The 24720-nt window shown below is 51.3% G+C and overlaps 2 protein-coding genes across 7 annotated transcripts in view; both read right to left on the reverse strand.

Annotated features, from left to right (window-relative positions):
- LOC116429644 (synaptotagmin-10) overlaps nucleotides 1-3009 on the reverse strand; it is a 48101-nt gene extending 45092 nt beyond the window's left edge. The window contains exon 1 of the mRNA XM_031982804.2: nucleotides 2726-3009. Within this exon, the coding sequence (XP_031838664.1) occupies nucleotides 2726-2816 (91 nt within the window). The 5' untranslated portion in view covers nucleotides 2817-3009. The remainder of the gene's footprint in view (nucleotides 1-2725) is intronic.
- A 6702-nt stretch (nucleotides 3010-9711) lies between these two features.
- Nucleotides 9712-24720, reverse strand: part of LOC116429625 (uncharacterized) — a 36309-nt gene continuing 21300 nt past the window's right edge. For 5 of the 6 annotated variants that reach the window (XM_076371177.1, XM_076371178.1, XM_076371179.1 and 2 more), the window contains exons 3-5: nucleotides 22213-22446; nucleotides 15252-15317; nucleotides 11151-12020 (exon numbers count right to left, since the gene is read on the reverse strand). In XM_076371177.1, coding sequence (XP_076227292.1) covers nucleotides 11847-12020; nucleotides 15252-15317; nucleotides 22213-22446 — 474 coding nt within the window. In that variant the 3' untranslated portion in view covers nucleotides 11151-11846. Of the gene's footprint in view, nucleotides 10671-11150; nucleotides 12021-15251; nucleotides 15318-22212; nucleotides 22447-24720 lie in introns of those variants that run through there. The other variant, XR_012999495.1, reaches the window with a different exon arrangement.

The following is a 24720-nucleotide window of genomic DNA, read 5'->3' on the forward strand; positions in this document are numbered from 1 at the left end:
TTTAAAACGCGAATAATTCGAGTGCACGCAGCGATTCCCGCACAAAGGGAATAGTGCGACGCATTGTAGAGTCGTCCCGGAAAAGCATAAATGAATATTCAACGGGAACGGCGCGCGTCGTGTCCTGCGAGTCGGTTTCTACGCGGCGTTCGACGGATTACGGGTTCGCTAGGATCGAAGGGAAAAAAGAAGGGGAGCGCGGCGAGTTTGCGAAACGATCTGAAAGTTTAAGCGGATCAAACGCTCGCCGTGTCCGCCCGTTGATTATCTGGCAGCCCGTTCCACGTTAATATTTCCCTGTGACGGGGCGCGCGCTGGAAATCCCCGCTGCCTCCAGAAGACGAGGCTCCCTATCGAGCCGTAGGCGCTCTTACGAGGCCAAGGACGATTGTACCACATTGTTCCGTGTCTTTAATATGACGTCGGTTTCGCTCCTTTCGCCGGGAGCACTCGCGGCTCGCCGTTTCCATATTTTCCCCGGGATCGGACGGGAAACTACGGTACATCGGGAAAACAACGGGAGGGAAACCTTTCACGGCCGCGTCCGCCGCGCCGGCTGTTACGAAGTTAACGGTTCACACTTTCGTCGCACGCAACGAGCTTCCTCAGCTGCGAACGAAACGGAGTGGAAGCTGCTTCGAGGACTCTTACGCGATTATCGTAGCGAATCGTTGATCGTCGTTCGTAAATCGCTGTATAATTCGCACTCACGAGCTGCAGGAGGATTGTTATCCTCGACAAGGATAATATTGTCGCGCGTAAACGAAATTCGGATCCATCAATCGGTCGCGCGTCGGTGTGTATTTATTATACAATTTTCGAGCAATCACCGATCGATCGATGGGCGCGCGATTTCACGCGCAACGCGGGCGACAACTTCGTTACAGTCCGCCCACCCTCCCCGCCCAGCGATGGAAACCCGGCGTGCGCTCGTGTTTTTCGAAACTTCATTACGAAATCCGATATGAATCTTCGGCGACGTAATCCGCGATTTAATGAGGCCCCCGACGACTCGCGCGATCTCGCTTTTTATCCGTTCCCCGTCCGAGGTATGCCGCTTTTCTTTTTCGCCACTTTCACCGCGGTTGGCAGCGACCGCCACTTCAAAGTAACTTCTCGCCGCGCGGTGTATCGATTGTTAAATATAAATAGCGTTGATGCGTGCCGGTGTCGGGAGGAGCGCGACGCCCACACGCCGCCGCTCTCTTCTTCGAGTGTCCCGTGATGAATTGCGTCGCGTGGACCGAAACTCCGCCGGTCACGGCGATCCGTCATTCGGCCGGGTGTCGTCGAACTCGAGGAACATCCGTCAAAACGGCCCCCGAGCCGCGGCGGACAAAAAGGAAAGCGCCGCCGCGCCGGGGATTCCTGCTCGCACGAGCGAGGGGAACTTCTCGCAAGTCACATTTCCCGTTGAGCTCCTCAGGCGAGGCGAAGCTAACGTTGACATAACGAGAAGACGATCCCCCGGCGTAAATAATAGAACAGCGCCGGCATAACGAGCAACAGACGAGACGATTCGCGCCGTAAATTCGCCGTAAACACCCGGCACGGGGAAGCAGACTTTTTACGGGCGCAGCTCCGCGTATCGAGTCGCCCGATCGAGATTATGCAAATCCGCGGAGCCTTTCGGGAGCGACGAAATCGCCGCGCGAAGGATTACCGATAAAATGTGATTTCCATCTCTGCCCGTCGCGTTTCAATCGAGCCGCTATAACGAACCAATTGTTCGCCCCGCGGGCATAAGGAAATTTATAGGAACGCGATTATTCGTATTAATTCGCGTTCGCCCGGAGAGTCACGGGGAAGCCGGGACGGAGGAGCGTCGCGCACAATAACAAACGCACGGACCGCCGCTGCGGCTCAGAAATCGGAGACGCACGCCCCGCTGGATGCGCCGCAACAATCGCCAAGTGATTGCATTCAAGTCGGACAAAGGTTAATTGTCGCGCGAATAATATTCCGTAGGATGAAAATCGAAACGAATTAAGCCGGCCAGCGTCCCGTGGGCTGATCGTATTATTAAAATCGTCCCCGCAATTGATTATTGTTCTCGGCGCGCCGTAAATAACCGACCGACAACAATGTCCCGGCGAGTAGCGCGTTTCGTCGCGCCACCTTTCGAAAAAGTAAACATCCGCCCTCGCCCCGCGGCGGTGCGAGCCGCTCGCCGGATTAATACGCAATCGGTATCGATCGGCGATCCCGTTTAAAAATACGGCGCACCCGTTCACCCCGCGAGATTAACGTCCCCCGAGAATAACGACGGGTCTAACGAGACGCTAAGTCCCCCGCAATTACGGCGTGAAACCGCGAGCGAGCCGCTAATCTGTCGCCTTAATTCCAAGCCCGGCCCGCGGACAATCTAGGCGCGATAGATCGAAAGCGGGATCCTTAATAATTCCGAGAGCAAAGTCGGCCGCCGCCTGATACGCCTCCAGCAGCGTATATAGAGGAAAGCGCGGCGGCCGGTATATCTGTATCTTCGAACACCTGTTAGCAGTGGCTCGTGTAGGCGGCTCAACACATAGCCTTTAAATTCTCGCCGCGATTAAGCTCGTGCGTTTCCCGTCGACGTGCTCGTAACCATAACAGAAACGCTCGGTGGCGTGCCACCGCGCGAATTCCACGCCGTTCGCTTATCCCGGTGTCGCGTGCGGAACGTCTCCTCTCGTCCGGACGCGACCGAAATGAAAAGGAAAAACGGAAAAATCCAAACACTCACCGGCGTGACCTTGCACAGAGTAGTTCGCCTCCTCGCTGGGAAGCACGGACTCCTCGAGGATGCTCTCGGACGCGGTCTTGACGACACCCATGGTCCTGGCGGTGAGTTTCGCTGCTCGCTCCTGAGATCGGCTGGTCCAACGCGCTGAAAGCGTATGCGACGTAATGAGATCGTGGCACGACGTTTACCTCGGCTCGGATCGTGCCGCGTTGTCTGCCGTTGCCGGAATGCTCGGCGCCGTTTCGCCGACTTATTGCGTCTGCGTCCGCGCCTGCGTGCCCGCCACGCGTTCCCTTGAGCCCTCCATCCTGCTCTTCCCTCCTTGACCCTCGTGTGTATATCCTACACCCCCTGTTCTTCCTGCCCCGCTTCCGGCCCTAGCCAGGCGACCGCGTCACGCCGCGCCGCGGTACGGGGTAGCAAGGCAATCCCTAGGCCAGGGTGAACAGAGGAGGCAGGCCGGGGAGGGCGGCGGGCTAGCTACCCTCGGCGTGTCCGATCGCCGTGTCGGGTGCGACAGGGGGCCGGGGCTGGAGGGGTCGCTTCTGCCGCTGCTCCCGCGTTTACCGGTGCCGTGGCGGGCTCGGCCGGGGCGGGGTGCGGCAGGCACAACACACAGGGGCAATGTCGACCAACTGGGTCTCGGTGAAGGTCTCGGCTGGCTACCCGTGCCCGATAATGCATCCTCTTCCCTCGGCGTTCCTCCCTTTCGAACTCCGCCGCTCCTCGAGCGTTGCGACTTCGCCTCGCTGGTTCCGCCGATATTTTCGAATGCTTCCGATCGGAGTCGGAGCACATAAATAAGGATTTCGGGGATTTATGGCGGTGTACACGCTCGGCTCGCGAGGGCCCCTTAAGGGAAACGCCGGTTTAGAGCACCGGCGGGATCGAAAGGGGTAATTCGTTTTCGGTGTGGCTCTTTTCACCTCTCGCCGAGTGTTCCTCCGCTTCAATTACGCTCGAGAGTGTTGGCTCGTTATTCAGCACGCTCCGTTTGCTCTTACGTGTCCGCAAACAGTTTCTGTTTTCACTCGGCGCGGTCTCAGCGCGTGCACGACCTTGAAAGTCTGCGCTTGCGAGGCCGGGGTGTTTGAACCTCTCCTCGCGGCCGAATATCGCCGCGCGTTCTCGCCCTTTTACGCGGCCGACGCCAGGCCCTTCCCGGGTCCGTGACGACGGAACGTCCGCCGGTCGCGCGAGCGGAGCTCGCGTTTCACGCGACAGGCCGTCACGCGAGCGTCTAATGAAAAACCCGATCGCCGTCCAATACCGCTAATTTCCTAAGGACGGGGAAGCTCACGAGCGATGCGTCCAGCCGCTACGCGCCTATATATACTCGGGTCTGAAAATAACCCAAGGACGAGCACGCGGATTTATTAATTGGAACGTTATCTCGCCGGCTCTCATCGTTTTCCCCATTCTTTCTCTGGAACCATCTCCCAGCAGCTGCCCGGCATTCCGGCGTACCCTCGGTCTCATTGAATCTCTCCTCTCGTCTCTTCTGTTCAGACGTCACGTGACACGAGGTCGCGGCACCGTGCACCCTTCTCCGGCGACCCAGCCGTTGAGACTTGTTGCTCGCAACGGTGGAACAGCAGCAGCTCCTCCAAGACGCTGGCACGTCTAGCTACCCGACGATACAGACACGTGGGCCGGCTGGCTACGCGATAAGGATGCAAGGATTTCAAGGACCGCTTCGATCGGAGTTCACCCAAGGTCGACTCCTTCTCCTACCCCTGGCAGGCCTGCGTTCGCCCTTATCGACGCTGCCGCGAGTAGGGAGGCGCGTCGGCGTTCCTCTCCGATTTTCGACACTCGCGTCCTCCTCTCCTCCTCGTCCTCCTCCCCCTCCTGCTCTTCCTCCTCCTCCTCGTGCCTGCGCCCCGCCAACCGCTCCACTTTCCCTGTTCCGCGGCCTTCCGTTTACTCCTGGCCGCCCTGCAATCGCGTCACGCCGCGCGCCACGGCTCGTCGCCATCGATCCGATGATCTCGCGCTCGGATCTGTGCATGCGTGCCGGGTGCACGCGTGCATCGGCGCAACTGGTGTAGCCGGGGGATCGATTTGAGTTCATTGTATGCTGACGTCGGGAGCGGCGTCGCATCCTCGACTTTTTCCCTGGGTTGCCTGGGACAACGCGGCCGCGCGACCGCTTCTACGCGTCCGCGGCCACGTGTCCTAGACCGCTCGCAACCTGGATACGCGCCGCTCTGTCTACCGAGTCAAGGCTGGCGATGCTGCGATCGTCAATGTCAACCGTCATTCAACGTTTTTCCCCTGAATGGACGGGGTCGCAAGTCCTGCAATTACGGACGTGCCGCGAGAATTTCCGCCCGCGGAGCAATTATCAGTGGACCGAGGATTTCTTCGACCCTTTGCCCTCGATAATATTTTGTAGATATTTTGTTATGTTCCGTTGGAATATCGATAATAGTGTTAGCAAGGGAAAAGGACAATCTTACATAAATTAAGGGTGGGAACTAATTTATTTCCTAGTTTCTCAGTGTTCGTAATTTCAGTGTATCGAATCGAATGGCGAACGAGAGCCTCTCGAGTGCAAAGAGTTGAACTTGCTTGAAATCCCGCGATTCGCGTGTGAAATATTTAGGAGGTAGAAAGTTTCGAAGCTTCTGGTAAAGTGAAAGAAGCGAACGGATTCTAATTGATATTCAATTTCTTTATTGCGTATTAATAGGATGAGAGAAGCCTTTGGGGCAGCCTGGTAATTGCAGCTCTCGTCTTTTTTCCGAGAGGCGGAATAAAAATCGAAACAGTTAACCTTTAACGTTCTACGGGCAGCGCCGAAGGCAGTGGCAGTTTTATTTCAATCTCGGTCCAGTTCCGATACAACAGATCGTCCCAGCCATTAATTCTTGCCACTGCACCTGGGAGAAGTTAGAGAGTCGTACCATTTCTCGGAACCTCTTTCAACGAGACCGTTGCGTTCCTCAAGGCTGACCGTGCCGGCGATATCTTTTTGCCGCGTTTAATCAACGAGATAATACTTTTACGATAATTAGGTACCCCAGCAGCCGGCAGTGGCGTCGTCTCTGAGCAAGGTTCTGTATTCTAATTGCACCTCCCGGGCAGAGCGCTGTTTAGGATTGTACAATTGTACTTAAGAGGCACTTCCGCGTGTAAACGGACCGCTTAAACCGTCTGTTGTCTGCATGGCGTAGCGGCGACAATAAATGATTAACATTGTTACGGCTCGACTGCGAATTCGCGTGCAAAGTTATCGCTTCTACGAACTGATCGATGAAAACGGAGATCATATAGACGCAACTGGACATCAATCGACTTTCCTCCGTGACATTGATTGCACTCTGATTTGAACTTTGGAACTTGTGCCATTTGTACTGACATCTATCCATACATCTCATAGTTTCATTTATGAGATCGTTGTGCATAATCGTGTCGTTAAATTACTTTTTAAAGAAAACATGATTCAGTTGAAAGCTGAAATTGACTCGCGTCGGTAGAGATAGGTATATAAAAGTATCGGTAAACCTAGTATTAAATCAATAGTATCAGCCCGAGCATTGGACTCCCAAAACGATTTAAAACGGCGAACCCTCGTAACAAGGAGCATTTAAAGACAAAGCGCAACAAGCGCGTTCATCGCGTTACAAAGTTTTTAACAGAATTAAGGAAAGAGCGACGCGGCGTCCGGCTAATGGCAGTTGTCACGTGGTCGGCGGGTGAAATTGTTTAATGGTCAAGTGCGCGAATCGATAACCTTCATCCCAGGTAGACGCAAATTAGCCGCGCGTTGTATAGCCGGATGAAACTTTAGAGCCGCCCCCGACCCGGTATCGATTCTTCGCGCGATTCCGCAACGCTCGGCGAAGTCGGCGCTTCGGCGAGCCGCCATTCGGCACTGCAGGCGATTTGTCGCCGTTAAAAGGATTCCCGCGCTTCGAAAATACCCGGCCCCGCCGTTTATTTTTAAACAAACCATCGGCCGGAGGGATTAAAAGTCAGCCCACGAAAGCGGCGGCCGGCGCACGCGACGTTGTACGTGATGTTCCGTCGACGACGCGAAGGCGTGCCGGCGCAGCGAAGCCCCGGCTGCCCGATACCGTTAATAAACGGAATTTAAATAGAACCGTTGATCCGTCGCTAACGAACTTGCATAACTGGCACCGGCTTTGTTCGAACCTGTTCGCCTACCGAACCACGATTTTCGTTCCTCGCGTTCTATATACACCGAGCGATCGGTTGCATAACAGCGCGTCGATCATCTCTGACAGATTCCGAATCACGGGCTTCTCGCGCGGCGCTTGCTATTCCTTCCGAGAACGCGACGCTCTTCGGAGTTTATTTGCGAAAACACATCGAACGGTAAGCGAGACGGGCGGTATGTTGAATAATTAATTGCTGAACCTTAGAAGTTCATTTTATACGCGTGCGTTAGCATTTCGGGGAAGCGGACGGGGTACGTCTGAACTGACACGTGACGCATGAGAATCTTCGAGATTATCTTGAGTACGGAACGTTTGTAATTCGTTCGTTTCATATTTTCGCCTGATCGTTAGCGATGTTGAAGGTATACAGCAGTTACGACGAGACGAGGAATACAGGTTGTAATCATTACAGCAAAGATTCGCGAGGCAGACAATGAAGATTCCCCTATTCATCACTCTGCGCTGTTCACGACGTTCGGGATAAACGGAAACCTGCGGTGTCGTGTTTCTTCGAGGTTACCCCGAATTGTTAACCAAGACAAATGAGATTCCGCTGCGACGGAAATGTTTGTTTGACGACGAAGCCACGATTCGGATGTTCCCGGTGTTTGCTGTCGCGCATACAGTCGGACTGTGACAGCTAATTACTCCTCGCGCAGAGTAAATACCGTTTTCGGGGGGAGGTCGTGATCGATGGGAGTTATTGCGTGTGCAATTGAAGACGCTTCGATTGCGGGGGACCCGCGACCGCATTCGCAACGGCGTGGTAAACATTAGACCCATTAGCAGGTTGTATTGGTCCAATTAAACCTTTGTGTTTGCCGCGCAGCCAGGGAACAGACACAGCCGCGGACTCTTTGCTTCGCCTTCCCGTTCACTTTGTTCCGTTGTAATTGAAAATCGAACCGGCGGCTGCACGGATTTAATCGCCGCCGGGTAAAATAATATTTTAATTGAAACTGGCTTACAAAGATAAGGTGACGCGAACGTTACGTGCGATCGTAAGGTCGAAAGTGCGATCCCTTTACAATCGATATTTAATTTGCCGTTTCTCCCGCTCGTCATTTACTTCAGTTCCTGCGTTTCGTTCCAGCTTCCCGTGGCGCGTTGCCACCTTACCTCATGTTTTCAATGGACCATATTTTATTGCAACTAGATTACGACTAGTCGGCGGAAACGAATCGACTTTGCAATTCGGATAAGCGTGAATATCTACATTATACTTACCTCGAATTTCATTCCCGCGATGCGCTCGTATTTCTGCGAGCAAAGACAGCGATCTTCCCAGGACCGCTGTCAGATTTCTCACCTTGTCCGCCGGCAAGACGCAGAGGTTCACACGCGTGTGAAAATCGTAGGCAACCAGCACGCGAACTCCGCGAGCCGAGTTCCGCAATTAAAGGTACGAGGGAACCGGAAGCGCGTCTTTCCTGGACGCCCGCTGCGACAGTTCTTCCATAGAAACTGTTCCGTCCTATATTTTTTTCCAGAACGGCACGGCGGAGCCTACTTTATGCCGCGATACCGCCGACGCAATTAAACGCGACCGAGTATGAAGCCATTGTGCTGTCCCCGTCTCGTTCTCCATCCTCTTTATTTCGCTTTCTCTCTTTTTCTCCTCCCTCCGTTCCTCTTTTTTTTCGCCCGACTGGAATAACGCTCGAAATCGACCTTTTCTCGCGGAATGAGGTGTGCAATCGTAAACCAGATCTCCGCGGAACCTTTTTGCTCGCCGGAAAAATGTCCGTTCGTGACGAAACCGTGAACAGCGTATCTGGAGTGTGAAATTTTCGAGCAAGAAATGGCACACGCGTGGGTATCCGATGGAATGTGTTAATCGGTCCCGGGTAAACACTACCAGCGTCGAGCGTAAGGTTTCGGGAACGAGAAAGTATGTTTATCTTCTCACCCGTTACATCAGACAAAAACATCCTAGGAAAAAATCGCCGACGAAGGTGAAAGTGGAAGCTTCGGTCTTTATACCGAGCTCAGGGAGAATATTGCACGACTTTTCCTTACAAAGTTGCTGGAGTTCCGAAATCAGAGATTTTTCTATTACGATGTAACGACTTTTTAACACTGCAATCGAGAAGTATCTCTCGTTCGTCTTGATTCGATTAAGAATTGTATCAAGCCTCGTGTAATGCGTCGGTGTATGAAATATTCCGGTAAAGTGAATATTTCTAGCGAGAACCTTTCGACCGCAAAGGGTTGAATCGCGGGAAATCGAATCGCGTTCGATAAAACGATCTTCGTCGCGACGACGAGCAGAATACTGTAGCAGTTACACCGCGATCGATGTGTGAGGAGGGAAACGGAAGTGAGCCGAAAGGAGTCAACGGAGCGCGAGCGGATCATCGGTGCAAGCGTAATGGGGGACTACGTTGATTGAATAACTGCGACGCGGAGTTTCAGGAAATGAGAAAGGCGGTTAAGTTCGTGCGGGATTGGGCGATTAATAGAGTCTCTAATCCGCGGAACTCGTGTCGCCCGATTAAGGCAATCTCGGCCGGGAACTTTGACTCTAATTCCGCGCCGCGAACGTTTCATCCTTAATCGCGTCGTCTCCTCCGGTTCCCGAGAAAGTATTCCTATTCGATCCGCTCAGGCCGTATAGTTTACTTAGCGTAAACGTTTCACTTTTAGCGCGAGGACGATCGCCGAGCCTCGCGGCTTCATTATCCCCGAACGCAACGAGGATTCGGATTTCCACGGTGAAACGGAGAAACTGCGATCGAATGAAACTTTATTTCCAGCAAGCATCGCCTTCGGAGAATAATAGAAAATGTAAAAGTAAATCTTACCCCTCTAAACGCTCAAAGATCCGCTGTGTAATTATTATTTCAATCTTCGCAGTTTCACATTAGAAAGCATCCTCCGCGTTAAGGTATCCGAAAGAAATCAAGTCACTCCGGTGAAACGCTTATTACGAAAATATTCAGCGGAACGATACATCGAATGATGAACGAGCGGCCGAGTGATCCTGGAGACTCGGGATATTCGGACGGGGACAGGTTATCCGTCCTTGAATCGTTCGCCTGGAACTCTTCGACTCGCTTTAACGGCGGCGCGCAGGGAACATCTCATCTATCTTATCTCAACAATGTTACCCACGCACGCTCGAAGATCGATGACCTACGAGGCTGTTCCCTCCGCGAGCGGAACGAGTCCGCCGCGTCGCGGGCGAAGCCGGCACCGCGGCGAGATCGGATCGAGAACACTTCTGTCCGATAAGTCACGCGACCGGCGCCGGGAAAAATTCGGATCCCCGCCCGTGACGGATTAAACGGCCGGCATCGCGTTAATTGCCGGGCTCCGTCGCGGGGTAATCAGATCGTCAAGTCAGCGAAAGTGCGCTAACTGTGCCGCATAACTCTTTGCGCTCCGATTGCCGGCGGATTCCGTTCGAAGACACCGAGATCGACGGATGCTTTCCATTTCTCCGCGAGGTTTCCGCCTCGCGGGATCGTAAACAACGCTCGATCGACTGCTCCGACACTCGGATTTATGCCCGTTGTTCCATTCCGTGGATGTCGACGGGCCGGGAAAGTCTTCTGGATGAATCACCGCGTTTCCTGAGGGACGATCCGGCGAGACCGCTCCGCCTTGGGTTGAGTTATCGTCAGTATAATTTTGTTATTCGCACGGCACTGTTTTCCGTAGTCCGGGTCGCCCTCGTTGTTCCCAGTCGTAGCTGTTGCGTGACTTCAATCGGATCCTGTGACTTAATTTACCGGAGTCGGAGGAATATTTTAGCGCTGAAATCGGTGATAGTTGAATACGTTACAATGCAATTACTCCATTTCTCTCCGGCGGTATTATATAAAGGAAAGTTTCTTTAAAGTAATTAACGCGTTAGACTCGAAAGTTACCCGCTAGTTAAAGTATTTCGAATTCTCTGATGAGGTGATATCTGAAACTAACTCGAAGAGAAATCACACGTTAATTAAACGAAGCCATTTAATCTCAATATTTTACATATCGACGCATCACGCTTTCATATCGAGTATAACATTTCATCGTTCGACTGTATCGAATCAAGTGCTCACGGAGAACCGCCTACAGAGTTAAAAAGAACTTCCGCGATGCGTATTTTCTAGTTTCGCAATATCGGTTAGTCCGCTGAAAATAGGACGACGTATTGGAACAAGTCGTAGCCAATAAAACCGCAATCTTCGTCGCGTTGTAAAAGAGGACTGCTCGGAGGTGGGGGGGTAGAAAAGAGAACGACGATCGGATCAGTTGCATATTACAAAACGTTAGATAAGCTTTATTAGCCGATATTTTACAGTTCACGGTCACGGCCGCGCAATCAGCGTCCGCGGAACGTGTTCAGTAGTCGGGGTCGAGCGTAGAGGCGCCGCGTTATCTCGAATTCCCGAATCCAGCTCGCGTTGCGCGTTTCCCGGAATCCGCGGGAGAGATTATCCTGGCAACAGGAAACAGCGGGGCCGCTTCCGGGTAAAAAGAAACGAAGAGCTCGAGGACGCCGCTCGCGCGCTCGACGGGGCGCCTGTTCGATGCGACGGACTTCTGTGTAGCCCGCGACGCAATTACTTAACACTTTACCTAACGGATCCGTGGAATGGATACTCGTCGCTAATCCCGCGACGCGTTACCTTGATTCAATGAAAAAGCAATTATAAAAGTCAACACGTGAACGGTACCACGACTGATACGACGTCGATCGATAAGCGGTGAATTCGAAGATTCCGGTGGATGAGGAGCTTACCAATGGAAATCCGATTTCTCGGATACAGGTGAGTGATTTCTGGCCGAGAGATTTAGTGATTCGGATCACGATAGGTAAAGTGTTCACGTGTAATGCAACGTACGATCGGGTAGCACCTTAAGTCTTAAGTAGAGAGAGGTGTAGAGGCTGCCGCGGCTCCGAGGAAACGTCGACGCGTCCGTCGGTTGCGTTCCCCGGTCGTTCAGCAATGGGGACAGCGTATCAGGCCGTTCACGTCGCACTTCGCGCACTTCAGCGCGACGAATTCCGCCGTGAAGTCGTTGCGGTGCACGGACCTCTTGCTCCCGTTGCAAATCGGGCAGAGCTGCCACTGGTAGCCGCCGCAGAAGAGGCACACGGTGCACGCGTCGTCGCTCTGCAAATTGAAACATCAATCATATTTTCTCCGTCGTTCCGTGGTTCGTCGATTCTCGCGGAAGAACGACGCGCCGGAACGCGCGCGATCATCGCGCCGGTTTTCTTATCGCACCGCCGGTCGACGGTTCGCGACGATTATTGGACGCAATCGACGGTTCGAGGTAATTCCGAGATAAGCGGCACAACGGCGCGACGCTTCATTAAACTTTTACCGCGACGAATTTCGCGGGCAACCGTGTTCGTCGCGAGGCATAAAACCCGCGGTCTAATTACCGGGTAAATTGAATTGCAACGATGGCAGCGGTGATTAGCGGCATTTTAAACGACGCAGACTTGACATCCAGTTTAATTAGGAATCCAAGCCTGTTAGGCAGTTTCGTGGGCGGTGTAATTGCAAAGTGACGGGGTAATACGGTTATCGGGGCTGTAGGACGCCGCGCACCGCCGCGCGATACAATTTAACGCGAGTTGTATGACTAACGAGTTCGAAAGGGCAACGCGGAGGCCAACGGCGGACGACGTCGATTGAGAGATCCAGCCACCGCTCGGCTGCGACGCTTGCTTCGGCACTTCCTCTCGCGCCGGTGGCTGCGGTCGGAAAAGTGGGATTGTTTAGAGGGCCGTAAAACACGCGTGACAATCTCGATTCCACGTTAATTTCGAACCCGTGCGGTCTCGACGACGGCCGCTGGCGCAACTTGACTTTCACTTTTATTCATTTTCAGCCGCATAACTTGGGAAAAATTCGCGGCAGTGTCGACAACACGAGAAACGACGCGATCGCGCCGTTCGGCTTCGAATAACATGGACCGATGAATTTCGCGGTATGTGGCAAACTATTTTATTCGATTCCGACGCAACTATCGGAAGAATGTTCTAACAATATTATCGCCAGTATTGATTTATTCCATCGGGAAGCAGGCGAGTATATCTGTTTGCTTTGCAACGGGAAATTAACATTCCACCGGTGGTATCGCAAGAAAACAGGTTGGAAGTTTGATTTCTTGAAGCATTGTTGTTGGAAAACTGTTCATCGATAAATGGAGTCTACCGGAGTATCGACACAAAGTCGATACACGATTCTACGGGGAAAGTTTCACCTGAGCCTGGATGACGGTATACGCTTGGCATTCGACGCGTTAATGAAATAAACTATACACCGGTCGCGCGGCGCGCGTTTGTTGCACGGGCCGAAGATGAGAATAGCGATGATACGTTACGCAACAGTTGCGTAAAGATCGCCGGGGAAAGGATGCGCCGGTGGGCGTCGTTTAATTATGCATTTTTCCGATGCAACGAACCCTTCGCGTGCCCATTCGGATTTCAAAGAAACGAGTCACGTGCCCGATCGATACGCTTCAACCGTCGATCGGCGAAACGGAACAAAGCCCGTCGACGGTTTTCCCCTTTATTTTCGTCCCTCGGTGCGTTGCGTATTCCCGGCGTAAAATATTTCACCGCGAGGAAGCTAATCAGATGAACTTGCACAATTTACCGCCGCGGAACAAGTTAATCATCTTTCAGCTCCGTTTACTTTATCTGCCCGTTAAAGCTGATTAAAGTTGCCGACCTTGAGGCATACTTGACGCAGCCACTTTGAATGTTGAACGCTGTAAACTGTCGCCTCGATCTCTTCCTGACATATTTCTTGCGTGTCTGTCTACGGTCGCGGAAGAACAGCTTTTTTCTATCAGCCCGGCAAGAAACTTTAATCACCGCCATTACCATTCGCGTGTCCCGTCAATGAAAAGCGAGCAGGAGGACTCGAATAAAAGCGCAGGGCGAAACCTGGCCGCGCGGAAAATTGAATGAGGAACGAGCCAGCCATGCCCGGCGATCGCAATTGAGGATTCAAGCACCGATGGACCTCCCGCGGGACAAATGAAATCAAAAGGGAAACTCATATCCAGCTGCCGTTTTTCGCGGCGGGCAATATCACTTTTCACGCTGGAACTGCAATTTCCGTAGAATTCTTCTGTCTCTTTATAATCATTGGAGATATAGGCATTCTCTAGTAAATTGTAAAATCAATTTCTATATTTGTATAACAGCAATAAAAGGTACTATCTATCTCAATAAGAATTCTTACATTTGTCTACACGTACCGTCGAAATCGGCGCATATCAGAATCAACAGGTATTGAAACGTTTTCGTTGTTTAATTGCTAATCCCACATTTATGTAACATTTTAGATATAACACAAATCCAAACTAAAATTTACAAAATCGAATTATTCTTTTCCGTAAGTTAGAAATTTTGCTGTAATCGATGTTTAAAGCTATATCAATATAATCACCGATGCTCGCGTTTTTAGTAGCTGAAATTTACGCGGCGTTCATTAAGGTACGCAAATTATTTCTGCGAACGGACATCGAAGCGTTAACGTCCGGCCACAGGCAGCACAGGGTTGAGGGTTGCGGAAGGAGCACCGGTGAAGTGACAGTGGCAGCAGAAACAGTGTAAACGACCTTTACTCGCTGCAAGGTAAACCTCAATTGCTACGACATCGAAATTTATGATCGCCGTGGAAAAGGAAGGTGGCGGCAGATATCGTCGGATAAAAGTGAAAGGATCGTACAACCTTGCGTTCGCGATGGATTGCGGTGCACGGGCCGCGCGGAGTCAGCGCAGGCGCTCGGGTTCCTTTATGCGGGCAGTCATATGCCCGAGACACCGGTGTTCCATTCTTCTACGCAGCACAGATATCCCGAGGAGACGCGGACAAGCTCGCCTCGTGAGAGCGCGCGCGCGGAATTCTCGGAAACGACGCGAGATTCCTCGAGAGTCGAATAATTCTCGTATGGAGGGACAGCCGGGCGGTCGCGCCGCCGTCGACGAGTTTGCGCGACGTTTCGAGAAGTTTCGGTGTACCGTGTTTCCTCGTCGAACGCGCGCACCGAACGAGACTTGGAAATTTAACCCTTCGCGAACGAAGATCCTCTGAAATACATGAAACCCTCAACGGGCGAAGCTAAATTATGCATCAATTACTCGAACGATAGAAAAATACGAAACTACGCAATGATCTCTTGACATTCGAGTGATTAAATCATTTGCTTACGACTCAGTCTTCCGAATATGAAAGTTCCATCTCGTCGTAACGTCGACATTCGTCCGTAAAGGGTTAGAGACGGTCCTCGGGGAATAGGATAAACAAGATTCCCGGGAAGAGGGGTGAAAAATTTCGCCAATTTATGGGCGACGGGATTAATATGCAACTTTTAATTACCTGGTACGGCTTGAGCATGTCCCTCAGTTCGCCGGACTCGTTGAGTCGCTCGACGGTGTCAAATCCCTGCAACAGGAAAGAAGTTTTAATGACTGCGAGACCGCCGTGTCTTCGTATTAATAAAAGTCGTAGACGTAAAGGGGCGGGGAGGGAGGCAACGCGAATTTCTGAAGTTTCGCTGTCCCGTGTCTCCGTCTGGCGCGCAGGCTCGCGAGAATCTGCGGCAGCGTAATGGATTATTACGGCGAGTACATCGTTATTGCGGTACCGCGTCGCGGGTATTACGCTTTTCCGTGGACGCGTACGCGAGAGGAAAATCGTATTAAGATATTTACGACGCAGATAACAGGGTCTGTAATCACTTCGGCGTGCTGTTATGCAATTTGCCGTGGTTCACGGCGTTTAATCGTCAACCGTTCGGCGGTATCGCGTGAACGCGGCAACGGCTGACGGCGGCGGACATTTTACGAAGCTCCGCGGTTTAAACGATCGCGCACTCGAACGGCTTCCAGGTGGTTCGCGGGCTCCGGTGACTTCTTCCGTTCGTTCCCGTCTTGTTTCCAGAAGAGAAACTTTCACGATCGTGTTCCGGAGAATACGACCAGTTCCGCGAGAGCCGCGTCGAAGCGTGTTTCGTCGTGTTCAAGGTAAGTTCGCGCGAACGCTACAGCGTTTCGCAATGAGTCATAGGTATTAGCCGACGATTCGACTCGGCTCTCGAAGCGTTGTCCTGTTTCGGAGGATCGAAAGCGTCGAAGGACACGCGGCGTTACTGGCCAAGCCCAGGAAACGTCCGGAGCCGTTTTTACGGCCGATGTTCGCGCCGGCTGTCGCAACGGCATTACGAAAAGGAACGATTGATGCCTTTCACCGAACGCGGTCCGCGTTTCTAATCCGTCAACGGCCGACCAGGAAGGAAAAATCCGCGAAGGGAACGGCGAATCGATGCCAACAATGCGAATCTATTCATCGGCGACCGATTACTGCTCGATGGGACTTAGCACTGGAACCACCGGATGGCTCGAAACGAAAACGTGCCGATATTGGGAAATTGTTGAAGACGTTCATGTAACAATACCTAATCTGAGTGATACCTTTTGTAAAGAAACTTTGAAGTCGATTTAACCCTTTGCACTCGAGAGATACAGCAAAACTATAAAGTTGAATATTTAGTATTTTTATGAAACTTTGTATTGCTATAGGAAATATTTAATTAAAATAGCTTTGTAGCTTAATTTATCTGTGAACTATCGTTAAATTAGTTTCAAACAGTGTCGTCTGTATCTCGTCGAAAAATGTTAAATATTTCCAGTGAACTGTCGAGTGCAAAGGGTTAAGTGCTCGGTAGTTTTAACGTTAATCCTTGCTTCCTTATATCTAGATATTCAAACCTTAGCAACTCGACGATCTAGATGAAAATCTCGACTTAGATCTAGAAGACCTAGAACTTTCTTCTCATCTCGGAAATAACAAAGAGAACTAACAGACTCAATCCTTGCATAAAATATAAATTTCCCTATCCCTTCATCGAGCGTGCACGACATTCTCATTCTCGTTCGCGAGCAAAACCAAGCAGAAACGCACGAAAAATCCGGAATTTAATAACACCCATCGAGGTTAGTGCCAACGGGCACGATCCCCGCGGAGCCTTTTCACTTTCCGCGCAACAATTTACCTATCCTCGTAAAGCGGGGACCGATATTACTCGGCAACCCGTTTCAGCGAGCCTCTAAGCGCGCTCTCCTAAACGCGCCGCGCTCATCTGCGAGCATAAAACGGCGGGCCGGCGATGAAATGAAATCCGTTGTCCCGCGGGTATCCGACGCGCGCTCGGATCGGCGGGGATGGCTGTCCATAACAGGACGATCGAATGCATGGAAATCGCGCGGCGTGGTCGAGGAGGAATGCAGTCGGAGCACGGCCTCTCGGCTCGCGCGCGTTCGCTCGCGAGAGGCCGGGGAGACGGCGGGCCCGTAATGCCGTGTAACGCAAGCGGCTTCGCCTTTCTCTCTTCCTCTCCCTCCGCCGGCGGACAGGCGTCTCTCTCGATCGCCCACCGGCCTTGGAGCGGTCTGACATTTCGCTTTTACGCGCGTATCCGCGCCCCACAGCTGACGACTGTCGCGAGTCGGCGGAGATGAGCCTACTTTGATAGAGTCGGCGCGGCGGACGGAGGGGCGAAGGGAGTTCCCTCTCTGTGTTTTGGTTGTTTATTTACTTGAAAATCTTGTGGGAAATATATTCCAGGCAATAAAGCGTACGGTGTAACAGGGGAGTTGCGCGATGGGTAGACCGTGGATTTTTATGCATCCATGGGAGATTTGGAGATGCAATACGATTGTTACAAACAATCTGCGAAGTTTTCTCTATCGTGCTCTCAAACGTTAGTATAAAGATTGATATAATGAATATTCGCTCGAAGACACGCAGTTATGACGCGAACGAAATATTGATGTTATCAGTGATTTAATCTGATTGTAAGTATCGTCGATCCTGCAAGAATAACACGAGTCGAAAGTGTACACGACGAGACGCGCGTTCTTCAACTATGAGCAATTATACTGGCATTCCTTCCAGGCGCCTTCTTCCTATCAACGCGTAACCGGCGATGTCCCGGGAAATTGGGCAATTGCGGCCGGTCGATGATTGAACCGGGCACACTCCGGGCCTCGGCTACGTGTCACGCAAGCGGAATCGATTTCGGGGGATCCCGGGTTACCGAGACTTCGTCGGACCTCGAACGCCGAGGAACGCGGCGAAGATTGTGCAATCGAATTTTCGTCCGACGTTCGATACAGAAAGTCGCGCGAAACGAAGTCACGGGAGATACTGATTCGATTGGCGACGGAGGGAAAGAATGGAATTGATTCGCAGCTGAAACGCGAGCCGATGCTTCGAATTGGATATGTTCCGCGGGGCTTACCGCAGCTGAATTTTAAATGTTTCCGCGTGACGTTCCGGGATCGATTTCGAAGCTAACGCAAGCGATCGAGCGATTCTGCACGGACGAGTCGGACGAGAGTGTGAAATGGCTGCGATTCGATCGAGACAGGCGAAGAGCTTCGGGTTAGGTGGGTTAAAAACTGTCCCGCCCTTCGCTTAGCTTTTTACGCACGGTGGGACATATTTTAATCCACCTCGAAAAGTTGTAATTACCGATAGTCATGCAGTTCAATATTTTATTTAAGGTTTTGTCTAGTTGGCAGTGCTACGAAGTAAATGCGTAAATGAAAGCAAAAATGTATACACGTGAAAATGCATTAGTTGTTGGGACTGTTGTGATTAATTTTGGCGAATTGCGTGGTGAATTCCGCGCAGCTTGGGCTGCAGCTGATGTCGAATAATACCCGAACGCTCGATTTTCAGACGACAAAGTCGAAGTTCAAGTTCGTACGAAGTTCGCTGGGAAAGGGATGAAACGGACGCTCGAGATTCGTGCCTCGCCGTTCTCATCCTTCTGTTTTCCTCTCCTTTCGCTTTTAAACATCGGCACGACGGTGTTGGCATGCGGAATGCGCGGTCGAGACGCGCATCGAATTTCAAGGAATAAATATAGCGCTGGTTCAGCGACAGCGCGGGCAAGGGGAAAAAATGAATGTTCTGAACGCAACGCTACTCACGTAATTGTGTCGCATTTCCATTACGAAAGAATTCCATCGCGAATGAAATCGCGAGAGGCGACTCGACGCGAGCCGGCCGTTTATGAATATTTTACAACGATTGCGAGTAGCTGCGAGCCGTCTTCCGTTATCGTCTATTTCCATTGACCAACATTGGCCGCGAGCCGAGCACTCGGCGCGCATTAATTATACCGCTGTCTTATCGCGTACCGTTAATTAGGCCAAGGCGACGACTACGTCTAATCCGATTATTACATGGGCGCGTACACACGTCGCGAGGATCCTTGTCGAAATTTCACCGCGACTATAGTTTTCTCGAGTCGCTCGACGTTTCTAGTCGATTCTCCGATCCAGAACGTTCCTCGTTTCTTCCATCCTGTCGACTTCGACGGTAACTTTACGGATATTCGGTGAAAAATGTGTTCCACTGTTTCTAGAAAAATTAGTGATCGTCCATTTACATCTTGGCGATTAGAGGTTTGAAGATTAGGATACATATTCCAGCAGTCGCATCGATGAAAATCGAAGAAAACCATTGCCAAACACAAGAAATACTCTCATCGAACGACGACACACTCGGTGTCTCGATAATCACGGTACACCTAGGAACAAATTGCCTTCGTCTGCAAAAGTAGGACAGAACCGAAGAAAGAAATTTTTACGACCGAAGGTTTCATTATCCAGGAAATTGAATTCAGATAATCGTCGGGTGCCCGAGCAATTGAATAACGCGCGGCTAGCGTGTCTGATCATTGCTTACCGATTCTACTTACGTGGCTACGATACGCACGGCCGCCGCGTTTGACTTTCGATTTTCGAGTTTCCGAAGAATCGAACCTTTTGCAAGCGGATCCTATCCCGCAGCTTTCCAGTCGCGTTTCGTCCGATACACCCCGTACAATTGGACTGTAAGAATGTCGAAGGCCGCCCGTAATTACAGTGAACGATACTTGCAAGCTTTTGCTTCGCTGATCCACTGAATTGCTCTTGTTCGAGAGGCATTACAGAGCACCTTTTAACGGAATCGATCGGAACCGATCACGCACTGGCTCTATCGCTAATGATTCCCGAGGGAATTCATTACAGGCCGTAACGAAGACCGAGGTAAACGTTTCGACTGAAAAATCAACTCCTTCGATACACCGTTCAATGTCAATCAGCGATTGAGGAAACCCATTCCATTCGGAGCGTGTTCGTCGGAAGCGATGTGAACTACGATAAGAAGTTTCGAAAGGACAAAGAATCGACGTAATAAAGTACTCGCAAACAAAGCTCCGTTTGAATGTTCCGTATCGCGATATTAACGTAATCCACTGCGAATCGCCACGCGAACGAACATTCTCAGCTCTGTAATAACCTATTAAACAATTCTCGAGTCTCGCAGCCAGTTCCGCACACTGTAATACGATTATTAGCAACGTGTACCCGCGAGCGCGACTGAAACGTAAATACACCGACGTGAAACTTTCTTCGAACACTCGACCAAGGTAAAAGTATCGCCGTGAACGTAAGCAGAAAACCAGCACGGGACGCGTACAATAATTCGCGAAACGACTATCGCGAGGAAAATGCCGGGTCGAAATAATCTGTTCCGTTCAGTGGGAACACCGAAACTGAAAACCTCCAACTGTATCGCGATTTCACGTGTCCAGTGGCCACTAGATCCCGTTGCAGCGGCCCGGAATTCTGTTATGAGTTTACTTACGCTCTGTGTTTCGGAATTTAACGATCTATCCCAGAAACCGGAATTGCTTTCGCGTTCCATCGGCGCGCTCCCTTTTGTAATTCAACGAACAATCGCGACGACGATCGAATTACTTTTTACGATATCCTTTTTCCAGCGGGGCACGGAAAGAAATTCCCGACCGCAGCTGAGAAATTCGCACCGACACGTCCGCCCATTAAACGGCCGTATCGCCGACGCTCGCGGGGACGTAATCAATTTCACATCTGTCGATCACGGATGAAAGGTCGACACACGCGGCCGACGCGCGCCGAAGGAGCTCTTTGCGTTGCGCAACGGCGCGCCGCCGGTCGCAGATTTCCGGTTGCCGGCCCGCTCGAAACGAGCCGTCGATCATCTTTAACATTTCGCGGCTTCGGCGCTCTCGCCGCGGCGTCCTCTCGACTTTCTCGATCGTTCAATAACCATCGATTATGTAACCCGACATCGGCCTTGCGAGAAATTCGCGCGTGCGTGTAACAGTCGGACGATAGGAATGGCCACGCAGAAAAAACCTGGATGCAATTAGGCAAGCTTTTTGCGCGCGAGGAAATTTTAATTACAAGCGGACCGACTAATTTTATGGTTGGTCTGCTGGTTTTACGCGGAGTACGGCGGGTTAATAAATTCCACGCGAACCGATGGAACTAATTTCCTAAATTGATTAATGGAAATTAATATCTGCGTAAGAGTTCCCGTTCATGACTGTTTCCGAGGCGGTTTCAATGCACTCTTTTCGGTGTTCTTGAGATTTTTTCTATGCAATTCGGTTAAGCAAGATCTCGTATTATCGTTACAAGAAAATGCATCAAGCAATCATTATGTTGATGATAGCTGCGTTATTTCGCGATATTTTGCAAGGATAAGTTGCAGGATCGACGAACGTCGAACGCATCGCCGGCAGATGCTCACGTTTTGTTATTTAACGCTGTTCAACTGATAACTGTAAAACGCGTGTCTTATCGAGGCGGGACACGTGCGCTCGGTAGATTGTTCCGATAATTTGCAGCGAGCAAAGTTTCACGTCAATTAAAGGGTTAGTTACCTGCCCGTGATGTGGACTGCATTCAGCGCGGATAATTATCCTCGGCTCGATTAATTGACCATTACGGGAGCAGCTATTCAATGAGACTTCTGATTGTGTTGTCCTCAGGTGGGCGTACGCGTAGGTGAAATTACGATAAAATAAACAATCCGAAGATTGAAACCGGCTTTTATTAGAGCCCCTTTCCTATCGAGAATCTCAAGAGTGGATTCAACGTTTGCCACTTAAGATGATGGATCGTAGGAACTCCTTCGACAGAAGGTGAAACGCGAAAAGATTCATCCTTAATTCCTTAAGCAACATTGAAAGATTCCACCTGTTCGAAGATTTCAATTGTACGAACGTCGAACGTTCAATGCTCTATTCTAGCCATTCAGACTCGAACGTTTTATTCAACGCGTCATCCGTGGACCGCGACTTTTCGTGTATTCGTACTCCACAAAAGTCTTCGACGTTCAGAAGACTGAAGATCCTGACAAAGCCTAACTTTATATTACCGTACACTTCTTTCATTGTCAATCTTTAAAAGGGAAGCTTGAAAACCTGCGTTCCGATCGTTAGGGATCTACGTACCCCGATGTGTTGTCCATCGATGAAGAGCTGAGGCAATTGTATCGTCGACAGGCCGAGGCGATCCCTCAATTCGGCCTGCAATTCTGCATCGCCGAACAGGTCCAGCTCGTCGTACTTGACCATGTGCGTCCTGAGGATCTGCTTCACTTTCTTGCAGTTGTAGAAGGTTTTTCTAACGATGCCGGAGGTCGTCGTGTAGACCACCACCTTGCCCAGCTCCTTCTTTATGTACGCCTGAAACCAGACACGACGGTGTTCTCATTAAAAATCGTGACCACGCGCGTGCCTGACGCACGGGTGTTCAATTTCGTCGCCGCTCGGAAGCCTCCGAATCGGGCCTGCGTCGTTGCCACGCTCGTTTCGTTCGACTCGAAATTTCGATTACGCGAGTCCGTTGAAACGAGAACTGCTGCGGTCCGCAACAATCGCGTTCCCGGGGAACGCTGAGGAAGCGCCATTTTGTCGGCTCCCATTACGACTCGGAGATACGCGGCGAGCGGAACTGCTGTTGGCAATTTGCTTTTCTCACTAACAGTGTAAGGTACAGTTACATTTAACCTGTATTCCTTCAAACTGTTAAATTACTTAATTAACAACGTTATTAACGTCACCAGCTCGCTGCCCGTTATGCTCGAATCCTTAAAACGTCGGCCTGAAATAGCCCCGGAAACGTTTAACAACAGCGGACACCGAGTTCAATGAACTTAGACTGCCATATTGTCATTCCGAAGGTGCAGTCGAATCGCATTCAAGTTTTCCGACGCTTCGCGAGCGTGGAACGAGTCGCTGCTAAGCGGATTCGCAAGTTAATTCCGACGGGGCGTTTCGTTGAGCGATAATGAGTCGATAATCGCACTCCGGGGGAATGATTAAACAGCCCTTAATGAACGATCGCCCCCCTTAAGACCGTGCGGGCGTGCGGCCATTCAAACTTCGATCCCCGTTTACATTTGCATGCGCCCGGCCGGCCTGCGCTCCGAGGATATTCACTGGCGGCGCGGCGCGGCGCGGCGCGGCACGGCACGCGGGCGGTCCATTGTATCGCTAAATCCATTTCATTAACCCGTAAACGCTAACCGTTTACGCGATACGTTCTGCTAGCCTTGCCTGTGATTGTGTATCCACTCTATTTACATAGCGCATTCACGATGCACGATCGGCCGAGGGTAACGGACCTCGCGTAGGCACACCATGGACGTGGGTGTCGCGAGATAATGACACCAGCCGTGATCCAGGGGGAATCAGAAACGGGACCGACGCACGAAGAACAGCAACCCAGCGGAGAACGGTTGCATAATTGAAATTAGATGACTCGCGCCTGAACGGCGGGACAAGAAACTGTTCGTCGGCTGTGTAGTTGTGTAATTCTGGTGACGAAGCGTCTAGTGACATTTAGAATTACGGATAGCTTATCTCGAAGACATTAGCTAGAATAATTTATGGGTTTACAATTCTAGACGGTAGAAGTGGGAACAGGTGTTTTTAACGGTTTGCAGATAGTACGCGACAGTCGAAAATTCATCTATAGGCAACGGAATGGTTCTGAATAGAAAGTTTCTATGAAACATGTCTATCCAACGTTGACTCTAGAAATTCGACTTTCAGTCGGTTGGATATTACGGAAAGAAGCTAACCCGGCGATGATAGGGTCGACGCCGCGAAGTTACTTCGCTTCTTACCGAAACCTCAATCCCCCATTAACAGTATCGACCAGTCGTCCCATAATTTCAATACAGTTAACGCCGCGTTCCGGTGCGGTTTTATATCGCGCCGCAGGAATTCGCGACGGCAGTTTTGAGCATCGCGTGGCGAAAACGTGCCGGTTTCCCATAACGCGTAGCGGGACATCGGGGTTCCAGTTATATGCACCAGTTCACTCGCGACGAAACGCTGTTCGCCGTTCGCGGGCAGACATCGTGATTTTTCGCGTGGATCCCGTCAGGCGTCGTTAACGAACTATTCCGGTCGACGTGTTCGAAACGATACGGCGATTAACGAGCCCCGCGAGCGCGTAAACAAACGTTTCCCGTTTCCTGTATCCCGCTTCCGTTCCTCCCCTCCGCCTCCCTCCGTTTTTCCCGTTACACTGAATCCACAGTCGCGATGAAATCGCGCGGTTCTCACGTCGCGTTGGCCAATCGACGGGCGAATCGATCAAGGCTGAGGAATATTGTCGATCTCCATGCCGGCCGCTTTCAACGGGACCGCTAATGAACGCGTATTACACATTCGCGGCTACGTGGAAAACCGGATCCGCCGATCTAGCTGCATGATCGACGCGATAAAAGGAAACTATAATTGCGCAGGAATGCTCCGGCTGGATCCCGCGAGCGGTTCTTTCCCTTTTTTTTCTCCTGCGCCCGTGGCTCGCCCACTTGCGCCACCGAACAGCGTAATCCTCTAATTACCCGATTTCACGCCAGCGGATCGTTACGGGCAGACCGACCGGCGCACGACAATCGCGGATATCGGATGCGGGACGCGTACACCTGGAACGCCGTTGGATTG

The sequence above is a fragment of the Nomia melanderi genome, chromosome 10, assembly GCF_051020985.1.
Source record: "Nomia melanderi isolate GNS246 chromosome 10, iyNomMela1, whole genome shotgun sequence".
Classification (NCBI taxonomy): domain Eukaryota; kingdom Metazoa; phylum Arthropoda; class Insecta; order Hymenoptera; family Halictidae; genus Nomia; species Nomia melanderi.